The sequence below is a fragment of the Ahaetulla prasina genome, chromosome 2 (genome assembly GCF_028640845.1).
Source record: "Ahaetulla prasina isolate Xishuangbanna chromosome 2, ASM2864084v1, whole genome shotgun sequence".
NCBI classification, from domain to species: Eukaryota; Metazoa; Chordata; class Lepidosauria; order Squamata; family Colubridae; genus Ahaetulla; species Ahaetulla prasina.
The window spans coordinates 149,636,613-149,663,392 of NC_080540.1; the positions used below are offsets into that span (position 1 = coordinate 149,636,613).

General features: G+C 41.1%; 1 protein-coding gene across 2 annotated transcripts in view; it reads right to left on the bottom strand.

Annotated features, from left to right (window-relative positions):
• Positions 1-26,780, bottom strand: part of RAB11FIP4 (RAB11 family interacting protein 4) — a 213,138-nt gene that overhangs the window by 101,632 nt on the left and 84,726 nt on the right. For both annotated transcript variants that reach the window (XM_058173106.1, XM_058173105.1), the window contains exon 3: positions 24,396-24,484. In XM_058173106.1, coding sequence (XP_058029089.1) covers positions 24,396-24,484 — 89 coding nt within the window. The remainder of the gene's footprint in view (positions 1-24,395; positions 24,485-26,780) is intronic.

A 26,780-nucleotide genomic window follows, 5' to 3' on the forward strand; every position in this document is an offset into this window, starting at 1 on the left:
AGAAATATGAGAAAAAATTAGCCATTTTGCAGTGGTAAAAAAATCAAGGCACAATGGAGCATTTAATAAAGTCACTTATTGGAGGGGCTACATCTTGGCAACAGAGCACAAGTTTGCAAGCAGAAGGTCTCAGGTACATTCCCTGCTTTTGTTGAAGTGGGTTCAGATGTTTGCTTCCTTACACTGGCAACGAACTTCCCAGATAGCACAGCAGGTTAGGGGACCGAAAGGAATATGCTTGTGAAATAGGATTGCACAGTTGTGTTTTCCATTTTACACTTCTGTGCTTGTTAAATGCCCGTGATCCACTACATCAGTATTATAAACTCTCTTTCATATATAAATACACCAAGAGAGGCTTTCCCAAGCTGTTTCCCACCACTACCCGAAAACTGGATGCTTTAAATCAAAGCAAAGCTGGCTGGGGAATTCTGGGAGTTGAAGTCCCCAGGCTTAAAGTTGCCAAGGTTGGAGACCCCTGCTTTAAATGGACAGTCCTAGACATGAAGTCATTGCTTCTCAAGTCAGCTCTTTTGGACTCCTATATGTGATGTCATCTAGAAACTGTCTAATACTAGGGTGTCAAACTCACGGCATCACATGACGTAGCGGGACATTTCCCCCCTTCGCTAAACCGGGCGTGGGCGTGGCCAGCGCGTGACGCATCCGGCTTGTGGGCCGCGAGTTTGACAGCCCTGGTCTAAACTCAGTGAGATCAAATCTATTTGGAAGTACAGCAATTGTGCTGCTCTCCCTTTGGAACAACAGCATGACAGTAACTCCAGACCCACAATGCTTTCAGTACATGAGACAGAGAAGGCCAAAAAGTCAAGATGGCAGCCACCACAGAGCAATTGATGCTCCACCTGGTTTTCATGTGGATTGCAGACATTATATACATAAAATAATACAAGTGGACCTTCAATCACATGGTCTGGCCATCACTTTTATTGTTGTTGTTGTTTTTATCACATCCATAGAGTTCCCTTCATGGCAGGTCACCCTGCTTTGAGCTTGTAGATCCAGATCCTAACAACAGACCTGAATATGCCATTTACTGCTGAACACCTTGCTCCAGCATGGAGGACCAAGTGACTAAGCTTCAGAACCATGTGGCTTTCCAGATTAACTATTTGACCCAGCAGTGAGCCAAATGACAGAACAATGGGCTAATTCACTAAGTACCAGCTGCAGCATAAGGCTGCTCTGCTCTCTCTCTATATAAAGCCTTCTAATTCTATTTTGCAACCTAAAAATTTGGGCTCAGTTGTAGTCATAAGTCAAGGACCACCTGTTACAGAACAATTTTTAAGCAATCTGATGGTTCGAGATGATAACCCCATCCAGTCCAGTATTCAGCATCATACAGTATGGTATCCAAGATAGATTGCCTATGATTCAGGGGAAGGAAATCAGGGACCCACCAATGGGCTAATCCTCCATGGATTGATTAAATCTCTTTTTAAAATCTCATATCAGTACTTATGACATATGATATGATGACACTGAGCTTTTACTTGAAGCTGCTATAGAGATTCTCCCATCCTCTAGTCATATGTGTTTGTCTGTGTGTACTCATGTATATGTGTGTTCCCTAGTTGCAAAATGATCCTCTAATATTTTAGTGATTCACCATAGAGCATAGGAGGGAGGGGGGGAGAGAGAAAGAGAGAGGGAGGGAGATTGGTTTTCTCCATTTAGGGTTAAAAAAATTGAAATAATATAGGGAATTCTTTTAATTATAAATTATGATAAAGATTAATGAGTAAACAGAAGCACATATTATTCCCCACAGCAAGGAGAAGCAGAGGTGGTCAAACTGATTCTTTTAAGCAAAGAAAGGAATATTCTTAATTTTGTTTCTATTTGGAAATGGTTTTCAGATTTTGTGCTTGCAATAAAAAAACCTGCAACTTTGATTCTGTTTTTGCTAATTAGATAGGTATGTTGCTATAGAAATGACTAGCATATACTGTTTGTAAAAGTTAAAAATTTGAGGTTGTACTGTTGTTATCTTCTACTGTGTTAAAGGTAGTTGAAAGTCAGTGCCTTTTTGGTTCTTTTTCCTTTACACTGTCTTTTTCTCTTTTTCTATCCCTCCCTCCTAGTTTTCTATTACTTTTTTAGAATTTCTCTTTGTATTTTATATTTTTATAAACTAATAAAAATGTGTAACCAGGACTACCTGTATTAGGGCAATAAAAAGAGAGAGAGAGAGAGAGAGAGAGAGGCAGGGAGGGGGAGTGTGTGTGTGTGTGTGTGTGTGTGTGTTTGTGTGTGTGTGTGTGTGAGAGAGAGAGAGAGAGAGAGAGGGAGAGGTAGAGGGAGAGAGAGAGAGAGAGATTCTTCTAGCTCATATTGCTGTGCCCATTCCCCTTCATCCTGTATTCCTTTTCTGAACTACTTATTTTTTTGACATGGATTTTACCAATCTTCCAAAACAGACCAGAAGCATATTAAGAAACAGTCCAAATGCACAGAGAATACAGTAGAGTATAACTATGATTTCGACCTGGTATTTGGGCAGCTTAAAATTTGGCTAATCAAAATTTACCAATCCGCATTTGTCCATCCCTGCCCCACATTAAGGAGAGTAATTGATGATTCTTTTCCCTAGAAGTAGATGACATTAGTGGGACAGGAAACAAAATCCAGGAAATCCACAAAAAATTACACCTGTAAGAAAAACTCCCACCCCCCAGCACATCATTAAGGCAGGAAAAAAAAAGATTTCAGCTACTTGGGCAACACATTTTTTTTATTTATTTTTTTGCCAGTCAACTTTTCTGGTAACTCTGGGACTAAAGAATGCAGGCGTCACTTGAACCACAAGGTGGGCAGCAAATAAATTTGATAAATTAATTTGCTCTCTGTCAACCTTAATTAATAAGTTAAAATAAAATAAAATGAATGAGGAAGAATCCTTTTTACTTGATGCTGATATCAATTTTTCTATATAAAAAAAAGCTAAGGCAAATGACAACCTCACGACCAGTTTCTAATTCTACCAACAGTGTATGTATGTATGTATGTATGTACACTGCTCAAAAAAATAAAGGAAACACAAAAATAACACATCCTAGATCTGAATGAATGAAATATTCTTATTAAATACTTTGTTCATTACATAGTTGAATGTGCTGACAACATAATCACACAAAAATTATCAATGGAAATCAAATTGAGCAACCCATTGAGGTCTGGATTTGAAGTTACACTCAAAATTAAAGTGGAAAACAACACTACAGGCTGATCCAACTGTGATGTAATGTCCTTAAAACAAGTCAAAATGAGGCTCAGTAGTGCGTGTGGCCTCCATGTGCCTGTATGACCTCCCTACAATGCCTGGGCGTGCTCCTGATGATGTGGCGTATGGTCTCCTGAGGGATCTCCTCCCACACCTGGACTAAAGCATCCCCCAACTCCTGGACAGTCTGTGATGCAACGTGGCGTTGGTGGATGGAGCGAGACATGATGTCCCAGATGTGTTCAATTGGATTCAAGTCTGGGGAACAGGCGGGCCAGTCCATAGCATCAATGCCTTCGTCTTGCAGGAACTGCTGACACACTCCAGCCACATGAGGTCTAGCATTGTCTTGCATTAGGAGGAACCCAGGGCCAACCGCACCAACATATGGTCTCACAGGGGGTCTGAGGATCTCATCCCGGTACCTAATGGCAGTCAGGCTACCTCTGGCGAGCACATGGAGGCTGTGCAGCCCCCTAAAGAAATGCCACCCTACACCATTACTAACCCACTGCCAAACTGGTCATGCTGGAGGATGTTGCAGGCAGCAGAACGTTCTCCACGGCGTCTCCAGACCCTGTCATGTCTGTCACATGTGCTCAGTGTGAACCTGCTTTCATCTGTGAAGAGCACAGGGTGCCAGTGGCAAAGTTGCCAATATTGGTGTTCTTTGGCAAATGCCAAACGTCCTGCACGGTGTTGGGCTGTAAGCACCACCCCCACCAGTGGACGTCGGGCCCTCATACTACCCTCATGGAGTCTGTTTCTGACCGTTTGAGCAGCCACATGCACATTTGTGGCCCACTGGAGGTCATTTTGCAGGGCTCTGGCAGTGCTCCTCCTGTCCCTCCTTGCACAAAGGCGGAGGTAGCGGTCCTGCTGCTGGGTTGTTGCCCTCCTACGGCCTCCTCCATGTCTCCTGATGTACTGGCCTGTCTCCTGGTAGCGCCTCCATGCTCTGGACACTACGCTGACAGACACAGCAAACCTTCTTGCCACAGCTCGCATTGATGTGCCATCCTGGATGAGCTGCACTACCTGAGCCACTTGTGTGGGTTGTAGACTCCGTCTCATGCTACCACTAGAGTGACAGCACTGCCAGCATTCAAAAGTGACCAAACCATCAGCCAGAAAGCATAGGAACTGAGAAGTGGTCTGTGGTCACCACCTGCAGAACCACTTCTTTATTGGGGATGTCTTGCTAACTGCCTATGCTTTCCACCTGTTGTCTATTCCATGTGCGCAACAGCATGTGGCATTGATTGTTAATCAGCGTTGCTACCTAAGTGGACAGTTTGATTTCACAGAAGTGTGATTGACTTGGAGTTACATTGTGTTGTTTAAGTGTTCCCTTTATTTTTTTGAGCAGCTTATATATACACACATACATACATATGTGTGTGTGTGTTTTCGTAGGTTTTCACGGGTATAGGTATGTAGGTCTTGGCATTTTCGGGTCTTTTCCCTTGTAAGATTGAGAGTAACTTGGCGACGTTTCAACGAGATCTCACTCATCATCTTCAGGTTGGTGCTTTCGGCTTCGTGCTTGTGCGAGCAAAGCATGGTCGGAGCTGCCGTCTCTCTATAAATACTGGTGGGGAGGTGAGGAGTGTTGCTGTGAGCGGATTGGTTGGCTGTGTGGTTGCATCTTGGTTGGTAGATGGAGTGAGTGTTTGCAGATTGGTCGGCTGTTTCATAGTATTCTATGTGGGTGTGGTCCTAGTCTTTTGTGTTGTGATGACCTGGTTAATGGGCTGTGTGGAAACATCCTGAGTTCTGGGAATGTGACCTCCTGTAGTGGTAATGGGCTTCCTGGAAATATCCTGAGTTCTGGGAATGTGACCTCCTGAGTCTTGTGCTGTAACATCCTGGGTAGTAGGTTGTATTGTAAGGTCCTGAGCTTTGGTGTTGTGGCCTCTGGAGTTCTATGATGTGATGTCTTGAGCAGATGGCTGTGATGCAGCATCCTGGGTTTTGGTTTGGCTCCAAGTCCGAGGTCTTGTCATGTGTTCCTGGTGGGTGTCAGCCAGGAAAACAAAAGACTAGGACCACACCCACACAGGATGCTATGAAACAGCCAACCAATCTGCAAACACCCACTCCATCTACCAATCAAGATGCAACCACACAGCCAACCAATCCGCTCACAGCAACACTCCCCACCTCCCCACCAGTATTTATAGAGAGACGGCAGCTCCGACCACGCTTTGCTCGCACAAGCACGAAGCCAAAAGCACCAGCCTGAAGATGATGAGTGAGCCCTCGTTGAAACGTCGCCAAGATACTCTCAACCTTACATGGGAAAAGACCCGAATATGCCAAGAGCTAGATACCTATACCCATGAAAACCTATGAAAGCAAACAAATATATATACTCTGTGTGTGTGTGTGTGTGTGTGTCTTTGGTTATTTGGGTTTTCTGAATATCACCAGCCTGAAGATGACGAATGAGACTTCGTTGAAACGTCGCCAAGACACTTCCAATTTTACGCGGGAGAAAACCCAAATAACCAAAGACCTACATACAAACACCCGCGAAAACCTCAAAAAACAAATACCCACACCCAAACACACACCCAAACACACACACACACACACACACACACACACACAGGAGTTGTATCAACTTGCATCGAATGGGAAGTTTTTTTTTCTGACATAGTTTTCTTTGTTCTGTGCAGAACTTCTGCAACCCCATTAAATGAAGGTCAAATCATTTGTATCACATTTTAATTTTTAATTGAAATTTCACAGTGTTATCTCAGCAACTGTCCACAGGATCACTTGAGACCTCCAAGAGCACTCTCTTGCAATTGTTTCCAAAAACAATTTTCTCCTCCTAGTTTTTCATTATGTCGCCTCACCTCATCAGGGTAGTGAAATTGCAAAAACTCTCTCCATTCCATTTAGATGAGGGGTCCAAAAGGGCAGAAGTTGTTTTGGAGTATACAAAACAATATAGCACTTTCTCTTTCAAATGTTGACAGTGGAGAAACCTGTTTCTATCTAACTTTTCCAACTCTTATGAACTTGGGGTGGGGTGGGGAGGTAGATATGACCAATACTTTTTAATTTTGTTCAGAATGGAGTCCAAATATACCAATCTATAACATCAGGTTTTAATTATATTGTAGGAAGTGAGCACCCATCCCCTCTCCTAGAAGAATGAAATATTTTAGGAAATATTAAAAAGGCAGAATATATTTCCCTAGATGAGAAATGGAGAAACATGTTTTAAAGACAAAGCAGCTCCCGTCTTCCTGCCTCCCCCCACCTTTGTCAATGAGGCAGAAACCCATTTCCCACCCACACACTTTGTCAATGGACCATCATCTGCAACACAAAGGACCCATCTAGCAACAGAAACTCCCCACATGGCACCTGGGGAGATTACATCAGCCAACAAGGCTAGCTATGACCTCTGACAGTAACCAATCAGGATACTTTTCCTGTGCCCCAGGAAGTTCAAAGCCAGAGAGGGTATAAAACCCAGGGACTCTCAGCATCTCTGCCCTTTTCTGCTCAGGAACTCAAACCATGTGATCCTGTCCACCATTAAACCATCTTTCCAAGCAGTCTCCATGTTTCCAGTGTCTTTTTCCCCACTTGGAACTGAACCCAGAAGGATATTTCTTCCAACAATATAACAGCATTTTCCTATGTACACTTTCCCCACGCTTAAGTCTCACTGAGTTCAAAGAAGATTTTTTCCCCCTAGTTACGTGTAGATAGAATTCTAGTTTGTGTAACAGACTGAGATTGCATCTATCCCCTGAGTAAAAGACTCTGTCCGTGAATGGACAACTTTCTGCTGGAGTTTCTGGAGGCAACGCCTACCGATTCCACTTGCTCCTTCGCCAGCTCCTTAGCGGCTCTCAAATATTTTCCTGCCTGGGATATAACTTTCAAGAAATTCAGAGATCTCTTCCTTTCTATCTTCTTCAGTGGTGAAATCCATTTTTTTTATTACTGGTTCTGTTGGTGTGGCTTGGTGGGCATGACAGGGGAAGAATACCGCAAAATCTCCATTCCCACCCCACTCTGGGGCCAGCCAGAGGAGGTATTTGCCGGTTCTCTGAACTATTCAAAATTTCCTCTACTGGTTCTCCAGAACCTGTCAGAACCTGCTGGATTTCACCCCTGATCTTCTTCCAGTATGAATAGAACTCCCAAGGTTTTTCCACCTTATAAAGTGCTATCCCGGCATTAGCACAAAGTTGCCAGCATCACCGTCAATCTAGTCCATCTTCCCCGTTAATCCTGCAGTGTCTTGATTTGTGCCTGGTTTTACCTGTCAGCTGGGGAAGTTTTCTCCTTTAACACAGGGGCCACCAAGTGGTTCAGTCACTCTGCTACTATTAAAATTCTAACACCGTTATTCTGCATAACTGGAAGTTTTTAAATGTTTTCTAGGGCAAATTCAAGGGACTAATAGCCAAATCTGGAAAAACAGACAGTCCTTCAAGGTGTCTTTTAAACAGAGAGAGAAAGAGAAGAGAGGGATAAAAATTAATATATCACTGATAGTGCCATCATCATCATCATCTCTTTCAGGAACAGGAAGCCTAGATTTTAGAACAAGTGGCCAAACCTCTTGAAGACTCAGTGTGTTGTGAAAATTCCTGGGATACGATTAGAAAAAAAAATGGCAGGAGAAGGAAAATAGTTATATGGATCTATTTGGATCTATCTAACTACCCACGCTGAAGGACAAAGAAATCTGCTTAATTGATGCTATTGGTGCAAGAAAAGCCAAGAGGAGATATCATATAGCTGTCTCCAACCTGTTCTTCCAAAACTGGACTTCAGTTCCCACTACCCAGCTTTTGACTTTTATAGAATGCTGTTGTATCTATTTCCCACAGTTTTTCTCTTAGAGACTATGATCACTTGATACTTTTACTATTGAGAAATGAATGCTAAAACACACATCTCTCCTGCCAAATACTGGATACTCCATCTTTAATCATAGAATACAGATCAGTGGTGGGTTTCAAATTTTTTTACTATCGGTTCTGTGGGTGTGGCTGGTGGGCGTGGCTTGGTGGGCATGGCAAGGGTACTGTAAAATCTCCATTCCCACCCCACTCCAGAGGAAGGTTACTGCAAAATCCCCATTTCCTCCCGATCAGCTGGGACTCAGGAGGCAGAGAATAGATGGGGGTGGGGCCAGTCAGAATTTTTACTACTGGTTCTCCGAACTACTCAAAATTTCCGCTACCAGTTCTCCAGAACTGGTCAGAACCTGCTGAAACCCATCTCTGAAAGAGATCTCTACCTGCAAAAATATGTAACCAAATGGGTTCACATTTTGAGTTAAGCCATGATTTCTTTAACCGTGGTTGACTTAATGAACCATAATTGGCAGGGTCCCACAATATATTACATTAAGCAGTAAACCTTAGTTTACAAACAACCCCTGGCTGGGTTCATACTACGTATTATTCTAAATAAATCATATGATGACTGGGAACAATATATAAAGGTCTATAGCTTGGAGGATCACTCAAGTTCCATCCTGGTTCCAGTGAAAGACCTAATTCGTGTTTTTTTCTTCAACGCAAAAGGAATGTGCAGATATTTGTTTGGATGCCTGCCTTTGTCTAGCCATGCGAATGAAAATTATCCCTGTACCTAAAGCTTGAGCAGGCTGATTATGCTTATGCAAACATGTTATATACTAGAAGGGGGGAGGCGTCGTCTCTTAGCATGTGGCTGTTCAAATTCAGCATATAATTCAGCTGACTGTCAGGCGAAGGCAGGCAATTTCCATTTAAATTAGTCCCAACCATGTGGCACATTATTCTTTTGCCATGCAGGGTAATTGTCTACTGGGGGTTTCTTGGAAATCCTAGCTAAGATGCTTTCAAGTTGCCGGGATTCGGAGGGGTATGAAGATGGCAGAGATGAATGGCAGACAGGGTTCATTTAATAGGGGCAGTCAGATTAGAGTCAGAACAGGAAATATGTGTCCAATCTATTGACAGAGTGATCTGGCCTCATTTTTAAATAGGCCTTGCAAATGTAGACAAAGGGCAGCATGCTCACTGCTCATTGAAATAACTCCGATGACCACTTCTGAGGGAAAATCCAGGGCCATCCTGACCTGAGGTCATAGGAGATAAAATATCATATATCTTGACGTTCCTGCAAGGACACAGAAAGCCACCAGAGAACGCTCCAACTTGAGTAACTTCAAACAATTAGCGTTGTTCTCTAAAGATACCACTGTCGTGTCCCACTCCTCCTCTGACGGCCGGGTCTGGGAAGTCTGTATCAAGCGTGGCCACAAAGCCTCTGCAGCTTTGCCAAATTCCTGTCAGAGTTCTCAGGGCAGGCAGGAATCCAAGGTGTGACTTCAGCAACCAGATGAGACTTTGCCTGACTCAAGGAATGCCAAAAAGCAGATCCTTTATATAGGCCATGGGGTTTGGCTCCATGACTCAGCACTTATCCAGGCCTGCCCCTCCCTTCCTTTTGCTGACGTCGCCTCTCCATTCTCCAGAAGTGGGGATCTGCCCACCTTTCGTCCTCCTGCTCAGCTGCCGGCAATTCTAGCTCGTGGCTGGCTTCATGCTCACACGCTGTAGGAGGGAGGTTTGTTTGCTCAGTCTGTCCGGGCATGGTGCCAGGGCTGGGGGCTGGAGGCATGCCAGGCCATTCTTCTTCACTATCAGTCTCTGGCTCAGATAACAGGAGATGGGAGGGGCCCGGCTGAGGAGAGGGAGGCGGGCGAGGCACAACACCAAACTAAGGTGGTTTCTGACTTAACCAAGTGAAGTGCTAGTGAAACCTAATGGCTTCATAGCCAAACTTCTTCTTCTTCTTCTTTTGTGCCACATTTGTCATCGGACATTGGCAATCCTATTTTTGTCAATAGCCGCATGAAAAACGTGCTGTTGAGTTTTGTCTAAATCATGATGTTCTTCTTCTGCCTGGACCTCGTTTGCCTTCAGTCTTTCTCTGGAGGATTAAGTGAAGGATGCCGTATTTTTCTGGGTGTCGCATCACATGCCCATAACCAAACACGTGTTGTATAGTCATTGCATCAAGTGAAAAAAAAAATGTTGAAAATGCCAAATACTACTCAATCATCCCTGTATTTTTTTTATTCATTGGTGGTAGCCGCGCATGCGTGGTCCCATTGCGAACCGGTAGTAAAAGTAAGTAGAACCACCCCTGATGTAGACCACTGTCAAGAACCAAGGAAGAAGCATTTAAAAATCACTGTAAGAAATATCACCTTCATTCATGCACTATAAAGAAGGGTGAGAAATCCCTCTTACAGTTTCCAAAATTCTGTATTTACTTCAGAGCAGTATTAAATATACCTAACTGAAATCTGTGCAGTTCTGGATCCCTACATTTTTCTGTGGATCTTGATATCATTATAAGGGAAGATTCTAAGGAACATAATAAAGTGAACCATTTAAAAACATTCTTGAGCATATTATAATATTTACTAGAGGTCTGCATGGATTCATAAAAAGAATCTTATTCCATTAAATTTATTTTACTTTTTGATTGGGTAAGGTCTTTAATAGAATATGGGAATGACTTGAACCTAATATATATATGTTTTCTGAGGTTTTCGCGGGTGTTTGTATGTAGGTCTTTGGTTATTTGGGTTTTCTCCCACGTAAAATTGGAAGTGTCTTGGAGACACATTGCTCCCAGAAGCACGAAGCTGAAGCCTGAAGATGATGAATGAGACTTTGTCGAAACGTCACCAAGACACTTCCAATTTTACGCGGGAGAAAACCCGAATAACCAAAGACCTACATATATATATATATAATTTGCATTTATATCCCGCCCTTCTCCAAAGACTCAGGGCGGCTTACACTATGTTAGCAATAGTCTTCATCCTATTTGTATATTTATATACAAAGTCAACTTATTGCCCGCAACAATCTGGATCCTCATTTTACCTACCTTATAAAGGATGGAAGGCTGAGTCAACCTTGGGCCTGGTGGGACTTGAACCTGCAGTAATTGCAAGCATCTGTGTTAATAACAGACTGTCTTACCAGTCTGAGCCACAGAGGCCCAATATTAAGTGTGGGCTGACCTGCATACCTATTAGGTCAATCCAGAGCTGACTTGAAAACCATATTCAGAGTGCTTACCAATGCCTCCTCATCAGACAAGTGAAATATAGACTGGAATGCCATTGGGCTCAGTACTCTTCCATGTTTTTATTAAAGATTTAGATAAAGGGGTGGAATAATTTTTATCCGTCTTGAGGATAACACAGAACTGGATGGGGTTGTAGAAAATGAAAAGAAAAAAGAAAATGATCTGCCTAGATTAGCAATTTAATATAGACAAATGCAAAATTCTTCGCTCAGGAAAAAGTAATAATACGTACAGGCATTGGGGCAGAGGGGATGCAGTCCACAGTTGATTTTGGGAGATGCAAGCACAAAACATCTTCCTGTAAATGTCATGATTGACATCCTAGAAGCAGACATTGTGGCTCAGGTATATAGAGACAACATTTGCCTGGTAACATTGCGACACCTGTCAGCATTTTGCTGTCCTTGTGGTTTGCACAGAAGCCACTGGACTACTTACTCTCTCTCAGCCCAAGCTACCTTACACCAGGGCCTCTGGTGGCTCAGCAGATTAAATCTGTCTGTTATTAACAGCAGCTGCTTGCAATTACTGCAGGTTCAAGCCCCACCAGGCCCAAGGTTGACTCAGACTTCCATCCTTTATAAGGTAGGTAAAATGAGGACCCAGATTGTTGGGGGCAATAAATTGACTTTGTATATAATATACAAATGGATGAAGACTATTGCTTAACACAGTGTAAGCCGCCCTGAGTCTTCAGAGAAGGGCGGGATATAAATTCAAATTTAAAAAAAACATGTCTTAATATGTGGATAAAATGAAGGGGCTTTCCCATGGAAACTGCCTTGAATCTGAAGAAAATATGAGATATAAATCAAAGTCTAACATGACGTTGGAAGGGGTGCACTGTTCAGTTCAAACTCAGCAGGAGTTCTTGATCTATTCGAGGTTTTGCCTTTAATCTTAAACTTCTGCAGTAGGATATGGCATTGACTTCCAATTATTGCCTTGCTGAATTTCTCAGGTTTAGGATTAGTAATGCTGGCCAGTAGGACATAAAAGCCAACATCTTCGTTCCTGGTGATTAGAAGCATACGCTGAGCTGTTTCTTTTCATGATGCGCTGCAGGAATAGAAAGGAAGTGGGGAATTTTGACTTCAGATGCAAGATATAAATGCCACACATCTGGAAATACATGCACTTACTGTTTCTGCCTATGTCGCCACAACAAAGTCCTCAGGCCATCTGTTTTTATTTTGACAAAAGCCCTGCAAATTCAATAGACAATTTCTCCAGCATTCCTGACATCTGAAGGCTTTGCTAATGTAGACTTCCATCACATACTGAGTGCTACGTCCTCCCCTCCTTTGATTTATCCTTTCACAGAAAAGAAATTCCTAAAATGTAAAGGGAGAGGATTGTTTCTTTAAAGCAGTGCTGAGAAGTTTTCTCGTTCACACCACCTTAAAACTGGACATTAGGAAGAATTTTCCGTTTAAAAATGTCAATTCATTGGAACACAGTAGAGTATGCAAAACAGTGGTCAGGCTACCAGTATGGTTTATTATTATTATTTTTATTAAATCAATATTTATAACTTTCTACATCAAGGGTCATATTTTAAACTGATGCAGTAGCAATAAAAATAGAAATATTTTTAGAAACTTAGTAGAAAACAAAATATACTGTTGATAAGGAATCTTTCCTCAGAAACTTTGCTCACAAATTTTCATCCCTTCTAAAATAAAAAATAATAACATGATGCTGTTTCTCATCTCCATCTTCTATAAGGCAGAGATTTAATAGGATCACATACACTCAGTTCTAGTTAAAATAAAAGGCTTTGTTTATCACAATAAATCAAAAACAACCAAACCAGATCATGGTTTAGAATAATGTGTATGTGTGTGATTTGTGAATCATCCATCATGGTGTAAACTAGGTTTTGGTTTTAACTTTTTGCTTCTATCACCGGAATGCAAAAATCAAATAAAAATAAGCAATACCCAGTTATAAAAAGATGCAGAACATATGCATGTGTAAAAGTTCTCCATAAAGGTTTAGCGATATAGATGAACTCATTATGACTTTAGCCAAGGGTAAAACAATTAAGAAATGAATCATTAATAAATATCCAGAGTAAAGGCTATCAGAATAACATAATAACAGAATTAGAAGGGACCTTGGAGGTCTTCTAGTCTAACCCCCTTCACAGGCAGGAAACCCTATGCCAGTGATGGCGAATCTTTTAGGCACAGAGTGCCCATACCAGAAGGTGTGCACACCACAGCGCCAGAAACCTGATGACCAGCTGGTTGGCATGCATGCGGGCCTCGCAAACCCGACGACCAGCTGTCTGACCTGGGGCAACGGTGCGCGTGCCCAAAGAGAGGACTCTGCATGCCACCTCTGCGTGCCATCACGGCCCTATGCCATTTCAGACAAATGGCTGTCCAATCTCTTCTTTAAAACTTCCAGTGTTGGAGCATTCACAACTTCTGGAGGCAAGTTGTTCCACTGATTAATTGTTCTAACTTTTAGGAGATTTCCCCTTAGTTCTAAGTTGCTTCTCTCCTTGATTAGTTTCCACCCATTGCTTCTTGTCCTGCCCTCAGGTACTTTGAAAAATAGCTTTACTCCCTCTTCTTTGGAGCAACCCCTGAGATATTGGAACACTGCTGTCATGTCACCTCTGGTCCTTCTTTTCATTAAACGAGACCTACCCAATTCCAGCAAATATTCACTATATGTTTTAGCCTCCAGTGCCCTAAGTGGTTTAAATCAAAGTTTTACATAGTAACACATCATACCCTTAGCTTAAGAGCCAGGATGACACAATGCTTAGAATCCAGGATTGCAGGCTAACTCACTGCCCACAGCCAGCAATTCAATTCTGAACAGCTCAAGGTTGACTCAGCCTTCCATTCTTCTGAGGTTGGTAAAATGAGGATCCAGATTGTTGGAGGCAATATGCTGACATTGTAAACTGCCCAGAGAGTGCTGTAAAATCTATGAAGCAGTACATAAGTCTAAGTCTAAGTGCTACTGCTACTGCTATTGCTATTATATCAGTCAAGGACTGGACCTATGCTGGGTAGAGATCAGTGTGATAATCCAGTGTGAATTAAGATATAATGCTGAAGCTTAGAAATGTTTGTGCAAGTCTTGTGATTTGGCCAAATTGCTACACAATTCATAGGTAACTAATTATTATATAATCTATAAACTTATAATAAAGTTTATTATTTATTATATTATTTATTATTAAAATATGAATATATAATTTTGGTTTGTGTTTTTTTTCTTGCCTAGAGTGAAGAAGATAGGAGGAACATATCTATTGGGGGCTCTAAGACATAATCAAAGAATCTGAATACTTAACACTGTAAGGCTGAGTTCTGCCTCTTTTCCATGCTTTGCTTAAGAGCATTGTGAGAAGAGATGAAGGGCATCATGGTGACATAACTTGAAATTAATCCATCAAATTTGTTCCACAAAGGACTGGTAGTTTTTGAAGACTGACCAATTGATACTTTTTGTCTATCTCTAAAACATAAACTTGACTCCAGATGCAATTTTTATTTGGACCATGAATAAAAATACCAGTTCTCTCCTGAAATAGGTAGAGTGAGCATTTCTGTGTAATATAAAGCAATCCAATAGAAGAGAACACATGTATGAACTGTTGAAGCGTGGAGTCCTTGCTGTTAACTTTAGTTTTCTTGTTCAATTGCACTTTTTTTCTTTTTCTGTTCTTTTATGTATTTAATAGAATGGCAGAGTTGGAAGGGACCTTGGCAGTCTTTTAGTCCAGGGGTCTGCAACTTTAAACACTCAAAAGAGCCATTTGGACCTATTTCCCACAGAAAAGAAAACAGTGAGAGCCACAAAACCCTTCCCGTGCCTGACTATTTCTTGAGCAGCCACAAAGCTAGCATATGTAGTTGAATTAAACGTTCTGTTTTCTTTTGAAACTTTTCTTTTCTTGGATTTATCCATGGTTTGTCTACTGTGGGTTAAAAAGCTCAATAATTGTGTGCCGGCGGGTGTAGCACATTGGCAGTTGTGATGCATATTTTGAGTGACAGGGAGCCGCAGCAGAGGGGTGAAAGAGCCACATGGGGCTCCAGAGCCGCAGGTTGCTGACCCCTGTTCTAGTCCAAACCCCTGCTCAGGCAGGAAACCAGAGGTGAGTTTCAACAGATTCTGACCAGTTCTGGAGAACCGGTAGCGGAAATTTTGAGTAATTCAGAGAACCGGTAGTAAAAATTCTGACTGCCCCTTCCCCCATCTATTCTCTGCCTCCCAAGTCCCAGCTGATCAGGAGGAAATGGGGATTTTGCAGTAACCTTCCCCTAGAGTGGGGTGGGAATGGAGATTTTACAGTATCCCTCCCCTGCCATGCCCACCAAGCCACACCCACAGAATGGTAGTAAAAAGTTTTGAAACCCACCATTGCAGGAAAACCTATACCACTTCAAACAAATGGATGTCCAATCTCTTCCTAAAAAAACTCCACTGGTTAATTGTTCTGACTGTCAGGAAATTTCTCCTTAGTTCTAGATTGGTTCTCTCCTTGATTAGTTTCCACCCATTGTTTCTTGTCCTGCCCTCAGGTGCTTTGGAGAATAGATTGACCCCTTCTTCTTTGTGGCAACCCCTGAGATATTGGAACACTGCTATCATGTCACCCCTGGCTCTTCTTTTCATGCAACTCTTTTGCTTTGTCTTTTATTATATGAAAATTCTTAATAAATATGAACATAAACAAAGAATCTGAGAAGCAAAGGACATACAAAATTGAGATGGAAGAAGAAAGGCGAATAGTTTTATCCACAATGGCTTCTTAGTAGAAGCTTCTTCACTGAACACCTTCAAGAGTTAATGCCATGCTCTGTCTTGCTCCTTCCCAGGGGTTTCACTGCCAGTCCTTGAGAATTGTTAATGCAGAAAGCACACACTTAAATGAGATCGACATGCACCAAGAGGTAAAAGGGGGGAAAAGGAGCCATGTGTATAATTAATTGGCCGCTTCAGAGACACCTGGAGCCTAAGAGGCTGTGCAGCCAAGAACCATTCCGCAATTTCACATTAAATTAACACCAGCAATATGCTAGATCACATTACAAGGCCCTCTTGATGTTGTTGAGATATCTCAATCCCCAAGGTTGCTTAAAATAACATATTTTCTCTCTTCAGTTCTTTGGGGAGAGGAAAGATTAAAATCCCAAGATTTACCAGCAGTAGCAGCTGGCTGTTCCCTTAAAGCAAATACTGGAAGTCAGAAACAAGGTTGTTTTATTTTACCTTACACTGACACCCTGTGGCCTTTTTTCACCATCACATGACAACACTTCCAAGATCACAGAAATTTTCAAGAGAGTAATGACAGGGAAAGACAGGCAGAGATTGATTCTCAGATCCAGGACTGTCTGGTCTTCTGCAGGGTTCAGCTTCCAAAATGTCATTGTAAAGTTATGAAAACTGCTGTTTGTCAAAAGCTAATATTTTAGTATTAAAAGATAAAGGTTTCCCCATAAGTCATGTCTCACACTAGGGCATGAATGATCATCTCTGTTTTTTGGCTGAGATGGGGCCAGCATTGTCTGAAGACAATTTTCGTGGTCATGTGGCCAGCATGGCTATAGGCCACAGGTGCACGGAATGCTGTTGCCTTCCCACCACAGTGTACCTATTTATCTACTTGCATTTGCATGCTTTTGAACTGCTAGGTAGGCAGGGTTTCAGCATTAGTTTATTATTTTGTTTTCAAAGCAATTCTGCTGGAGATAGGAATATTTAATTTTCAGAATGATTGTGAAAATATTTGCACAAAATATACATTTATAACCTCTCTCTCTCCCTCCCTCTCTCTTTCTCTCTCTCGTTGGAGGCACAAACAAGGGTTTAAATCATCCTACTTCGGATGCATTATAGAATAGAATAGAATTTTTTATTGGCCAAGTGTGATTGGACATACAAGGAATTTGTCTTGGTGCATATGCTCTCAGTGTACATAAAAGAAAAGATACCTTCATCAAGGTACAACATTTACAACACAATTGATGGTCAATATATCAATATAAATCATAAGGATTGCAGGGGTATGGCAGGGGTATCAAATTCAAGGCCTGTGGACCACATTTGGCCTGCAGAGTGCTTAAATGTGGCCTACAAGGCCGGCCTTGAAATAGCAAAGGACCGGTCCATGGTGCTTCTGGCAGCCAAAATGTGGCATTGGAGGGGGGGCATGTGCGCCCTCCGGTGCCCCATTTTGGCCAGCAAGGTGCTGCAGGAGGCATCTGTACAGTCTCCTCCACCACTACAACCCCTGGCCAGCCCACAGAGGAGAACTACAATGCTGATCTGGCCCTTGAAGAAATCCAGTTTGACACTCCTGCATTATGGGAAGACTTAGCTCTTTGGAAAAGGCAATATTCCTGGGAAAGAAAGAGAAGAAGAGGACCACTCATCACTTATAGCAGTGATCACATACCATTAGAAGATCTGAAAGACCAGTTTAGGCACAGATCATCATGAAGAAAAGACACACAAACACACACACACACACACACACATATCCCATGCTCTGCTATGAAACTATGTGGTGGGGCTTGATGAATTGACACTTACAGCTTGAAAATTAATGAATAGGTATGTTTGGCCTCGCCTCTCCCCTTCTCTCCCTCAGGCTTGCACCACAGAAGCCTTTCCTATCTTATCCCCTTCTCTCCGTTTCAGGTGGGGAGTAGAATGTTCAAATTCCCAGCCCATAGGCCGGATGAGTCACGTGCTGACCACGCCCAAGTGGCAGTTGGAACAGAGTTCTTTTCAGGTGGGGAGGGGTAGTAATAATAATAATAATAATAATAATAATAATAATAATAATAATAATAATAATAATAATAATAATAATAATAATAATAATATTTTAATTTAATTTAGTCGAGTAGAACGCCTAACGTCTTAGCATCAGAACAGGTTAATAATAATATAAGAAATACTATACACACACGCACACACACAATTTCTAAGTAACTCTGGGTGGTTAACAACAGTCCAGAAATAAATAAGCCATAAAATCTCGAGATATAAATATAAGCAAAGTAAAAAAGAACAGCCATAATAACAGCAGCTGAGGTACCATTATAAACTCATAACATAGCTATACCTGCAATATATCAGGGTCAACTAATATTCTGGCCCAGTCAGTACCTGGGGGACCAGACAGGTCTTCATAGCCTTGCAGAAGGCGAGGACAGTTGGGATCCTCCAAATTTCATAGAAAAAGCTGTTCCCCATATTCTAACATAAACATCTATTGTTGCCAGAAAACTCCAGTTGCAAAATCTAGGAAGGGTCAAATCTGAAGAATAATTTCTTTACAATCTGCACACGAATTATGGATCTCTTCAGCGAAGCATCACACTTCTGAAAGATTTTAGTCATTAAAACATTCCAAATTGATGGTATTATGAAAGATGATGCTACCATTAATGAATAGTGTAAAACATCACTTTTCAATTGTACCGAATCATCATTCTCCATAATTAGTATTTTTCTGTATTTCCTACAAGCTCTGAGTAAAACATCTCAGAAAAGCTAAGCAATTATTTTCCTAGTATTTGATTTATTAATTATACCTAAGTGCAATGAGAAAATGAATTGAACAAGTTAAACATCTACGAAAAGATTGCTTGTTTGAGACTTTAGCTCGGAAAAAGTGAAGCCAATTGTGGCGTTCGCTAGCTTTTCCTGGAATAAAAAGGAGCACCTGCTACTGTATATTTGGGTTATTACATCCGGCTGCTAACATTTGGACAACCACTAGAAGGCATGAAAATATTAGAACTGTCTATATATCCTTTTATAGAACTGTCTATATATCCTATATATCTACTGATTGTCCAGAATTTTGCAGCTCTGTTCTGGTAATTCAAAATACTGTACTGTATACAGATAGTCCTCAGTTTAGAACTGTTTGTTTAGCAACTGTTTGAATGGCACTGAAAAAAGTCCTTGCAGTTGCAGCACACCATGGCTATCAGATCAAAATCTGAGTGCTTGGCAGCTGGTGTGTATTTACAACAGTTGCAGCATTGCATGGTCATGCGATCACCCTTGCCACCTTGCCAGCTGATCTCTGACAAGCAAAATCAATAGGGGAAGCTGGATTCTCTTAATGATGATGTGAATCATTTAACAACCGCAGCCATTTGCTAAGCAAACCATGGCAAATAAGGTTATAAAATAGGACATGATTCACTTAACAACTGCCTTACTTAGCAATGGAGATTTTGGTCCCAATTATGGTCATAAGGTGAGGACTCTCTGTATTTGGCCAAACCAACATGCCCAACATTCTTCACATCAAGCTAACTCTTTAGTTCTGTCGTAGTCTCTTCTGGCGGGATCTGGGAGTTAAAGTCCAACATAATCCTCAGATCCCAGCCATGAGAGAGAATATGTCAGGAATCATATGAGAGTTGAATAGCCAACACATTAGGAGGATATAGCCGGGAAATGCTAGCTTAGGAATTGACTCATATGTTCTTTAACTATTTTTAGAATAAGTGGCAATAAATAACAATTATTGCCTCCTTAATTCTGTTCCCATGGTTGTTTTCAATTTTAATGGACAGGATGCCATTAGTTAGTTGACTGCTAAAAATATAGTGCACAAACTAAACTCTTCAAAGAACTCTTTGAGGTCTAGCAATTTCTTGCATTTCTGCTTATCGGATGTCAAGGCAGAGAATGAATCCTAGAAAAATAGCCATCCCCATTCCTATTTAGAGTCTCACAGGCAAAGGCTGGATGTGATCCTTGGGTGTGTTTTCCTCCCAGTACAGTAACTATCCCACTTTCCCATGCTCAACCCAACTTGGGAATACTATTTCATGCTGCTTCCACTGGTAGGAATATTTTATTCAGGAAATTAAGCCCTGTTTCCACCACCAGCACCTCTTCCCAATCCACTATTTTTCATACTTGCTTGGCTTCCAAGTGAGCCTGGGATTCTGAGAGCTTTGTACTAGATGGCCTGGTGATGTTTCATGATGCAGGTCAGAAGGGAGAAAAGTGTATGGGGTCTAAAGAGGCTTATCATTCCAGATGTGCCTCTCACTTACTGAAGAGGAATAAAATCTTCCCCATGTCTCCATGTTGAGATATCAGCTTCACCATCTTCATAGAAGCAGAGATGGAAGGAGTGGGTTCTAATAGCAGTAGCAAGAGCACTTAGACTTATATACTGCTCATAGCGCTTTATAACACTCTCTGAGAAGTTTACAGTGTTCAGATATTGCCCGCAACAAACTGGTCCTCATTTTACCAAACTTAGAAAGATGGTAGGCTGAGTCAACCTTGAGCCAGTCAGAATCAAGCTCCAGACTGTGGGCAGAGTTAGCCTGCAATTCTGCATTCTACCCACTACGCCACTGGGGGTCCTATGTGGTAGGAATCCAGATTAAACCACCTCTAAGTCTAAAGACTGGGAAGAGAGGGCACCTCCAACTTCGCCAGATTCAACTTGGAGCAGAGTTTCTCAAAGTTGGGTTGCTACTTCACTGTGGAATCCAAGGGACAAGAAGAGCTCTGCAAAATTCAGTGCCCTGTGCTGTTGCTTTCTATGGGGTTGGGTGAGTTTTAGGAGAAGAGACCTGAACTATGAGCATGCAATTGCAATTACTGCAAGTTCTAGTCCCACCAGGCCCAAGGTTGACTCAGCCTTCCATCCTTTATAAGGTAGGTAAAATGAGGACCCAGATTGTTGGGGGGGGGCAATAAGTTGACTTTGTATATAAATATACAAATAGAATGAGACTATTGCCTTACACAATGTAAGCCGCCCTGAGTCTTCGGAGAAGGGCGGGATATAAATGTGAATTAAAAAAAAAATGGTAAGGTAAAGTGCATTTTAATGTAACCATTTTAAAACAAATGTTTTAAACCACATGAGTATTTTAAGATAAAATGTGAAGAAAACATTATTTATCATATTTGTAAGTTAGAATTCAATTAACGCAGAGATGGGAAAAACATTCCATAGCCTTTACCATGCCTGCTTATAGTCGTTACCCAAGAAAAGCCCGAATAGCAAAGATGAGAAATTTATTCTCCCTTGCAAAAGGTCTAAATTTCCACCAAGAGGTATAGATTATCACATCAAATGTTGGCCACACTAGTCTTTCCCTCACGACTTTTCAGTAACCAATAACCACAATTGCATCTGAAACAAGCACTTGCTGGCCATCACTTTTTCAGCCATATCCCCATAAATGCTCTCATCTTGCCTCAAACTAACTGTCAGTCCACCTTAACTCATCTTTAGCCCACTAGTGTTATAGTAGACTTACACGATCATCCACTACCTTGAAGAGAAGGGCAAACACTGTGGGGATTAGCAACAGCAGCAGGACAGAGGACAGGGACAACAATTTTATTTATGTATTTAATGAACTAAAGAAAAACTAACCATGTACTTCCAAAAGAAACCAAGAATATACTAAATAAACAACTAACAGGGACTCTGTACCAGTGGTGAAATGTAAAATTTGTTACTACCGGTTCTGTGGGCATGGCTTGGTAGGGGGTAATATGACTGGGTGGCTGTGGCCATTTTTATTTTATTTTTTACTTTTAAAAGCATTTTTTCTACAACCTCTTTGGCCGAAGAGATTGGAAAAAAATGCTTTTAAAAGGCTGTGATGATCAGACAACTCAACTGGGATCATCAGAGCCTTTTAAAAGCATTTTTTCTACAACTTCTTCAGCCAAAGAGGTTGTAGAAAAAATGCTTTTAAAAGGCTCTGACGATCCCAGCTGAGCCGCACGAGCATCAGAGGCTTTTTTGTTTTAACTTTTAAAAGCATTTTTTTGGCCAAAGAAAAAAATGCTTTTAAAACTAAAAAAAAAACACCCTCTGATGATCACGTGGCTCAGCTGGGTATGTGGGGGGCGGGGACAGGGATTTTTGCTACCGGTTTTTTGAACCACCCGCCACCAATCACTACCGGATCAGGCGATCCGGTCTGAACCAGGAGCATTTCACCCCTGCTCTGTACCCACCTCAAGGCCTGATCTTTAAAGAATTGGGGAATGTCACCAGGATGGGAACCACATGAATTTCTCGGGGATTATTCCAAAGAGCAGTGACAAAGGAGGTGTGCTTCCCAGATCTATGCAGGAGACACTGTTTAATCAAAAAGACCTGGAGCATTCCCAATCCACTTTGGATGCACAGAAGCTATCCGAGAGAGGAGGTTCTTCAAATACCCAGGCCCTATGCCATATTATGATTGGAACATAATGAGATGATTGCAGGATCTCTCAAGGGTGAGGGGAGTAGCACTTCAGCTCAGCAGTGGAGAAAGGCAATGTGCATAGTAGGGTTGGAAGAAATGTGCATCTGGGTTCAGTTCCAAGTGGGAAGAAAAACACTGGAAACATGGAGACTACTTGGAAAGTTGGTTTAATGGTGGACAGAACCATATGGGGTTTTTGGGTCCTGGGAAAAAAAGAGCACATGGAGTGGAGAGAGGAATATATTTATACACTGTCTTGGGCCCTGCCTTAGAGTTTCCTGTTCCTGTACAAGAAATGTATCCCATTGGCTATCTGACGCCCAGGGGGCGGGGGGGTCTTAGCTAACTTTGTAGGCTGTTTGTGTCCCAGGCCTGGTTGAATCTTCCTGGATGATGATGTAATGAAGGGGCTTTGGCCAATTCCTATTATGGCTTAATGGTTTTGTCCTGGTTTGGATATTGAGTGAGGGCTAATCCTATCATGTCCTGAGGGCCATGTCTTTTGTGTTGTAGATAAGCTGGCCCAGTCTTTTGTCTTGTAAATAACCAAAGTATCTGCTGGGGGCAGGGAGCTAGGGCTGAGCTTTTGTCTTAAGATTTCTATTTTTCTTTTAGGGGAAATATATTCTGCCTTTTTAATATTTCCTATAATATTTCATTTTTCTAGGGGACGGGTGGGTGCTAACTTCCTACAGTAGTTTTGACATGGAGCAACTTAGTTTTCAACTTTGAATCCAGTTGACAAGCTGATGTCTTAGTGAAAGGAACTTCCCACATAGCATATCACTAGAGCACAAGATTCTCCAAAAGTAGAACGGGACATGTGACTCTCATACCCCCTTCTACTTTTGGAAAAAGGACTACAATGCAAGAGAATCTAGAAACAGGCCCCTGGCAAAAACAGAGTTCCCTGAAATTCTTCATTGTCTACGTGCATGCAATGCCTGAAGAAAATGAAAGTACAAAATGATTTATTTAATCCTCATGGAAGAAGCTCTTTTTCAACACCCAAAGGAAAAAAAAATGCATGCCAGTTTAAGACCATGTAACAACAATCATGCTTACTCTTTAAGGACTTTCCAGTTAGCTCTATGAATCTCTAGTTGTCCAAAAAAAAAAACAACCACATTCAGCTTTGCTCTAGTTTTCAAAAGGCATTTTTCCCCCCTATCATTTGTGCTGCAGCCAAAAGAACAAAAGCATTTCTTTCAAACCTAACAAATCTCTCAGTCAGTACATTCATTAGCATTTCTAAAAGGACTAACCAACGACAAAGAATATTCAGCTGGGTATAAATTCAGTTGTTCAAGATGTTTCCCCAACCATGTCTTGCTCTGTGCCTTCATATTTCTGGTTCAGGGCATGAACTGCAGAAACTGGAAATTGCAAAATAATCACCGCCTTTGAAACACTGCCCAAGTTTCAAGCATGTCAATCTTGCAGTGACTTTGTTTTGATGCTGTGAATTCCATGTTCACCAACTTGCAATTTGATAATGTGGATAAAAGTGGGGAAAGTGTAGGACAGTGGTTCCCAACCTTTTCTTGTTTGAGGCACCCTTGGAAAGCCTTTCAAAAGTTCCCGGCACCCTTATAAGGAAATAGATATTTAAAATCTCCGTAGCTCAAAAGTTCCCGGCACCCTCAAAAGATCTCACGGCACCCCTTAGTGCCGCGGCACACTGGTTGGGAACCACTGGTGTAGGAGAAAGAATATAGAATAATAGGAGGAGGTTTGGCTTTATTCAAAAAGTCGTATTTTTTTACCTGATAGTAGTAATCCACATATTCAGTCTCGTAGTGCCGAAGCCCAAGACTTTCAACCGATAAAGCATCTTTCAGTAACTCTTCACAGCCTAAAAAAAAAAGGGGGGCGGGAATGGAACAAGTTTTCAGAATCTCCTCATTAGAATAAGTTGGATAGGCAACACTTTGCAGAACAGAGGCATATCATGGCTAGTATAATAATACATGTTCCTTTGTACTGAGCCCCCCACAAAGCCGATGTTTGATGGGGTGCAGTTTTAAAGAAGCTGAAGCATACAAATTAGTGCCTTATTTCATGGAGGTGTAATAGATAAAAGAAGATAAGTGCCTCACACACGAGATTCCCACTGTGTGGTTTATAAATAAATGTGTGTTTATTCTATATTTCCCATTCTAAGACAAATCTTTAGTACAGTTGACAACAATAAAACATTAAAACAAACCAGTTTTTAAAATAAATAAGAAAGGAGAAAAATAAAGCAAGCTTGTAATATTTTATAAAATGGGTATCTAAAAGAATTAAATTGATCTCTAAACTATGAAATAACGAAATCTCATGAGGCAAGCTGTTCCACACTAATAAAAGAAAGAGACCCCCCTCCTGAGTTTATAGCTCTCACATTGCAGAAGGAAAAGTGGAAGAGCTTCCCTCAATAATAAATTAGATCAGGAGTGTCCAACTTGTCAACTTTTAAGACTTGTGAATTTCAACTCCCAGAATTCCACAGACAGCCAATTCTGGGAATTGAAACCCACCAGTTTTAAATTTCACAAGGGTGGACATACCTGGACAAGAATGGTTTGGTCAATATAAATTTCAATATTGATTAAAATCCAATTTCTCAGCAAAGTTGCTCTTGCTATCTGCGTCTATAGACATTGATCAAATTCATGAGTATCGTATTTCCTCTACTCACCAGAATTTCTAAAAGAACTATACTTTGCAATGATATATTAATCATAATTAATAGATAAATATGTTTTCCATATTGCTTCAAACTATTTTATGGAGGGTTTTAATTGAACCTAATATCCAAAGTCTTAAATTCCTTGGACAATATTTAGTCAATATTTCTTAATCTGAGAATGTTGGCAAAATAATTTTGTCCAAGTTCCAGCAGCCATAAAGCTCTTTTGTGTATATTATTGCAATTCCTGAAAGGATTTGCAGGATGTCATATTTTATTTTGTTTCAGGATGCAACACAAAGAACTACTTGGCTTGTACATAAATACTTCAATTTCTTCTTTATATTAAACTGTCATTCTCTCTTTTACTGATTCATTCACATTTCAAACCATATCTCTCTGAAGATAATATTTTCAACTTCTCTAGGATTACAGTCTGGTTCCAGCCCATGACATTATTAAAAATGTAACTGGAAGTAAAAAGCTCCACAAAAAGAAATCAATTCTTAAAGAAATTCAATCTAGGTATGCCTAACAACTTTTTAAAAAAATAAATACTTCAGGTACAATTAATGGAGCAAATACTGCTAGTATTTGCTAGTAGTATTACTAGAACTAGTTTGGTGTAGAGGTGAAGACACTAAGTTAGAAGTTGGGGGACTGGGAGTTCAAATCCCTCCTTTCACATGAAAGCAGGCTGGCTTTGGACCAGGCCCTTTCTGTCAGCACAATCTACCTCACCGGATTGTTATTGTGGGGAACGTAGGAGGAAGAAGTATATGGTATGTTTTCTGCCTTGAGTTATTAATAAAAATAATAAAGATGGCATAATAAATAAATACATAAATGATTAATAACAAAAATACATAAATAATGAAACACAACAAGGGTTCTGAAGCTGCAGCTGATGATAGGAAGCAGAAGCCAATGAAGAGAAATAAAAGGGGCAAAAATGAGTGAAATAATTTTCACATGAAGAGCACACAGGGGTCCTTAGTGCTCTCTGAGCTTGGTTGTTTTCTTGCAGATGTTTCATTACCTACACTAGCTAACGTCATCGGTGCTAGTCCTGATGATGCTACCTAGTTAGGGTAATGAGAGAGAGAGAGCACCAAGGACCCCACGTACCAACCCTGAGCTACAAATATTCTCCTTTATTAGAAGAGCACATGGGTTTGAGGGAATGTCTTCTCTTCCACTGATACCTTTTTTTTTTTTCCATTTTACCTTCCTACAGTTCTTGTGATTGGGTGAGGTGAAAACCAAAGCAAGCACAAAGTCAGAAATGCCTAGAGAGACCCCACTTTCATGGCGCATCTCTAGGACTGCATCTCATGGAAGATTAGTTAACATCACAAAATGGATGAAGTTTAATGCTGTTCGGGCTCAATTAATCTCATGCTGGAGTCTCCATCACACAAAGTATAGGGGTTTTTTTAAAAAAAAAATCCATGGCCCCCAGAATGAGTATCATAGT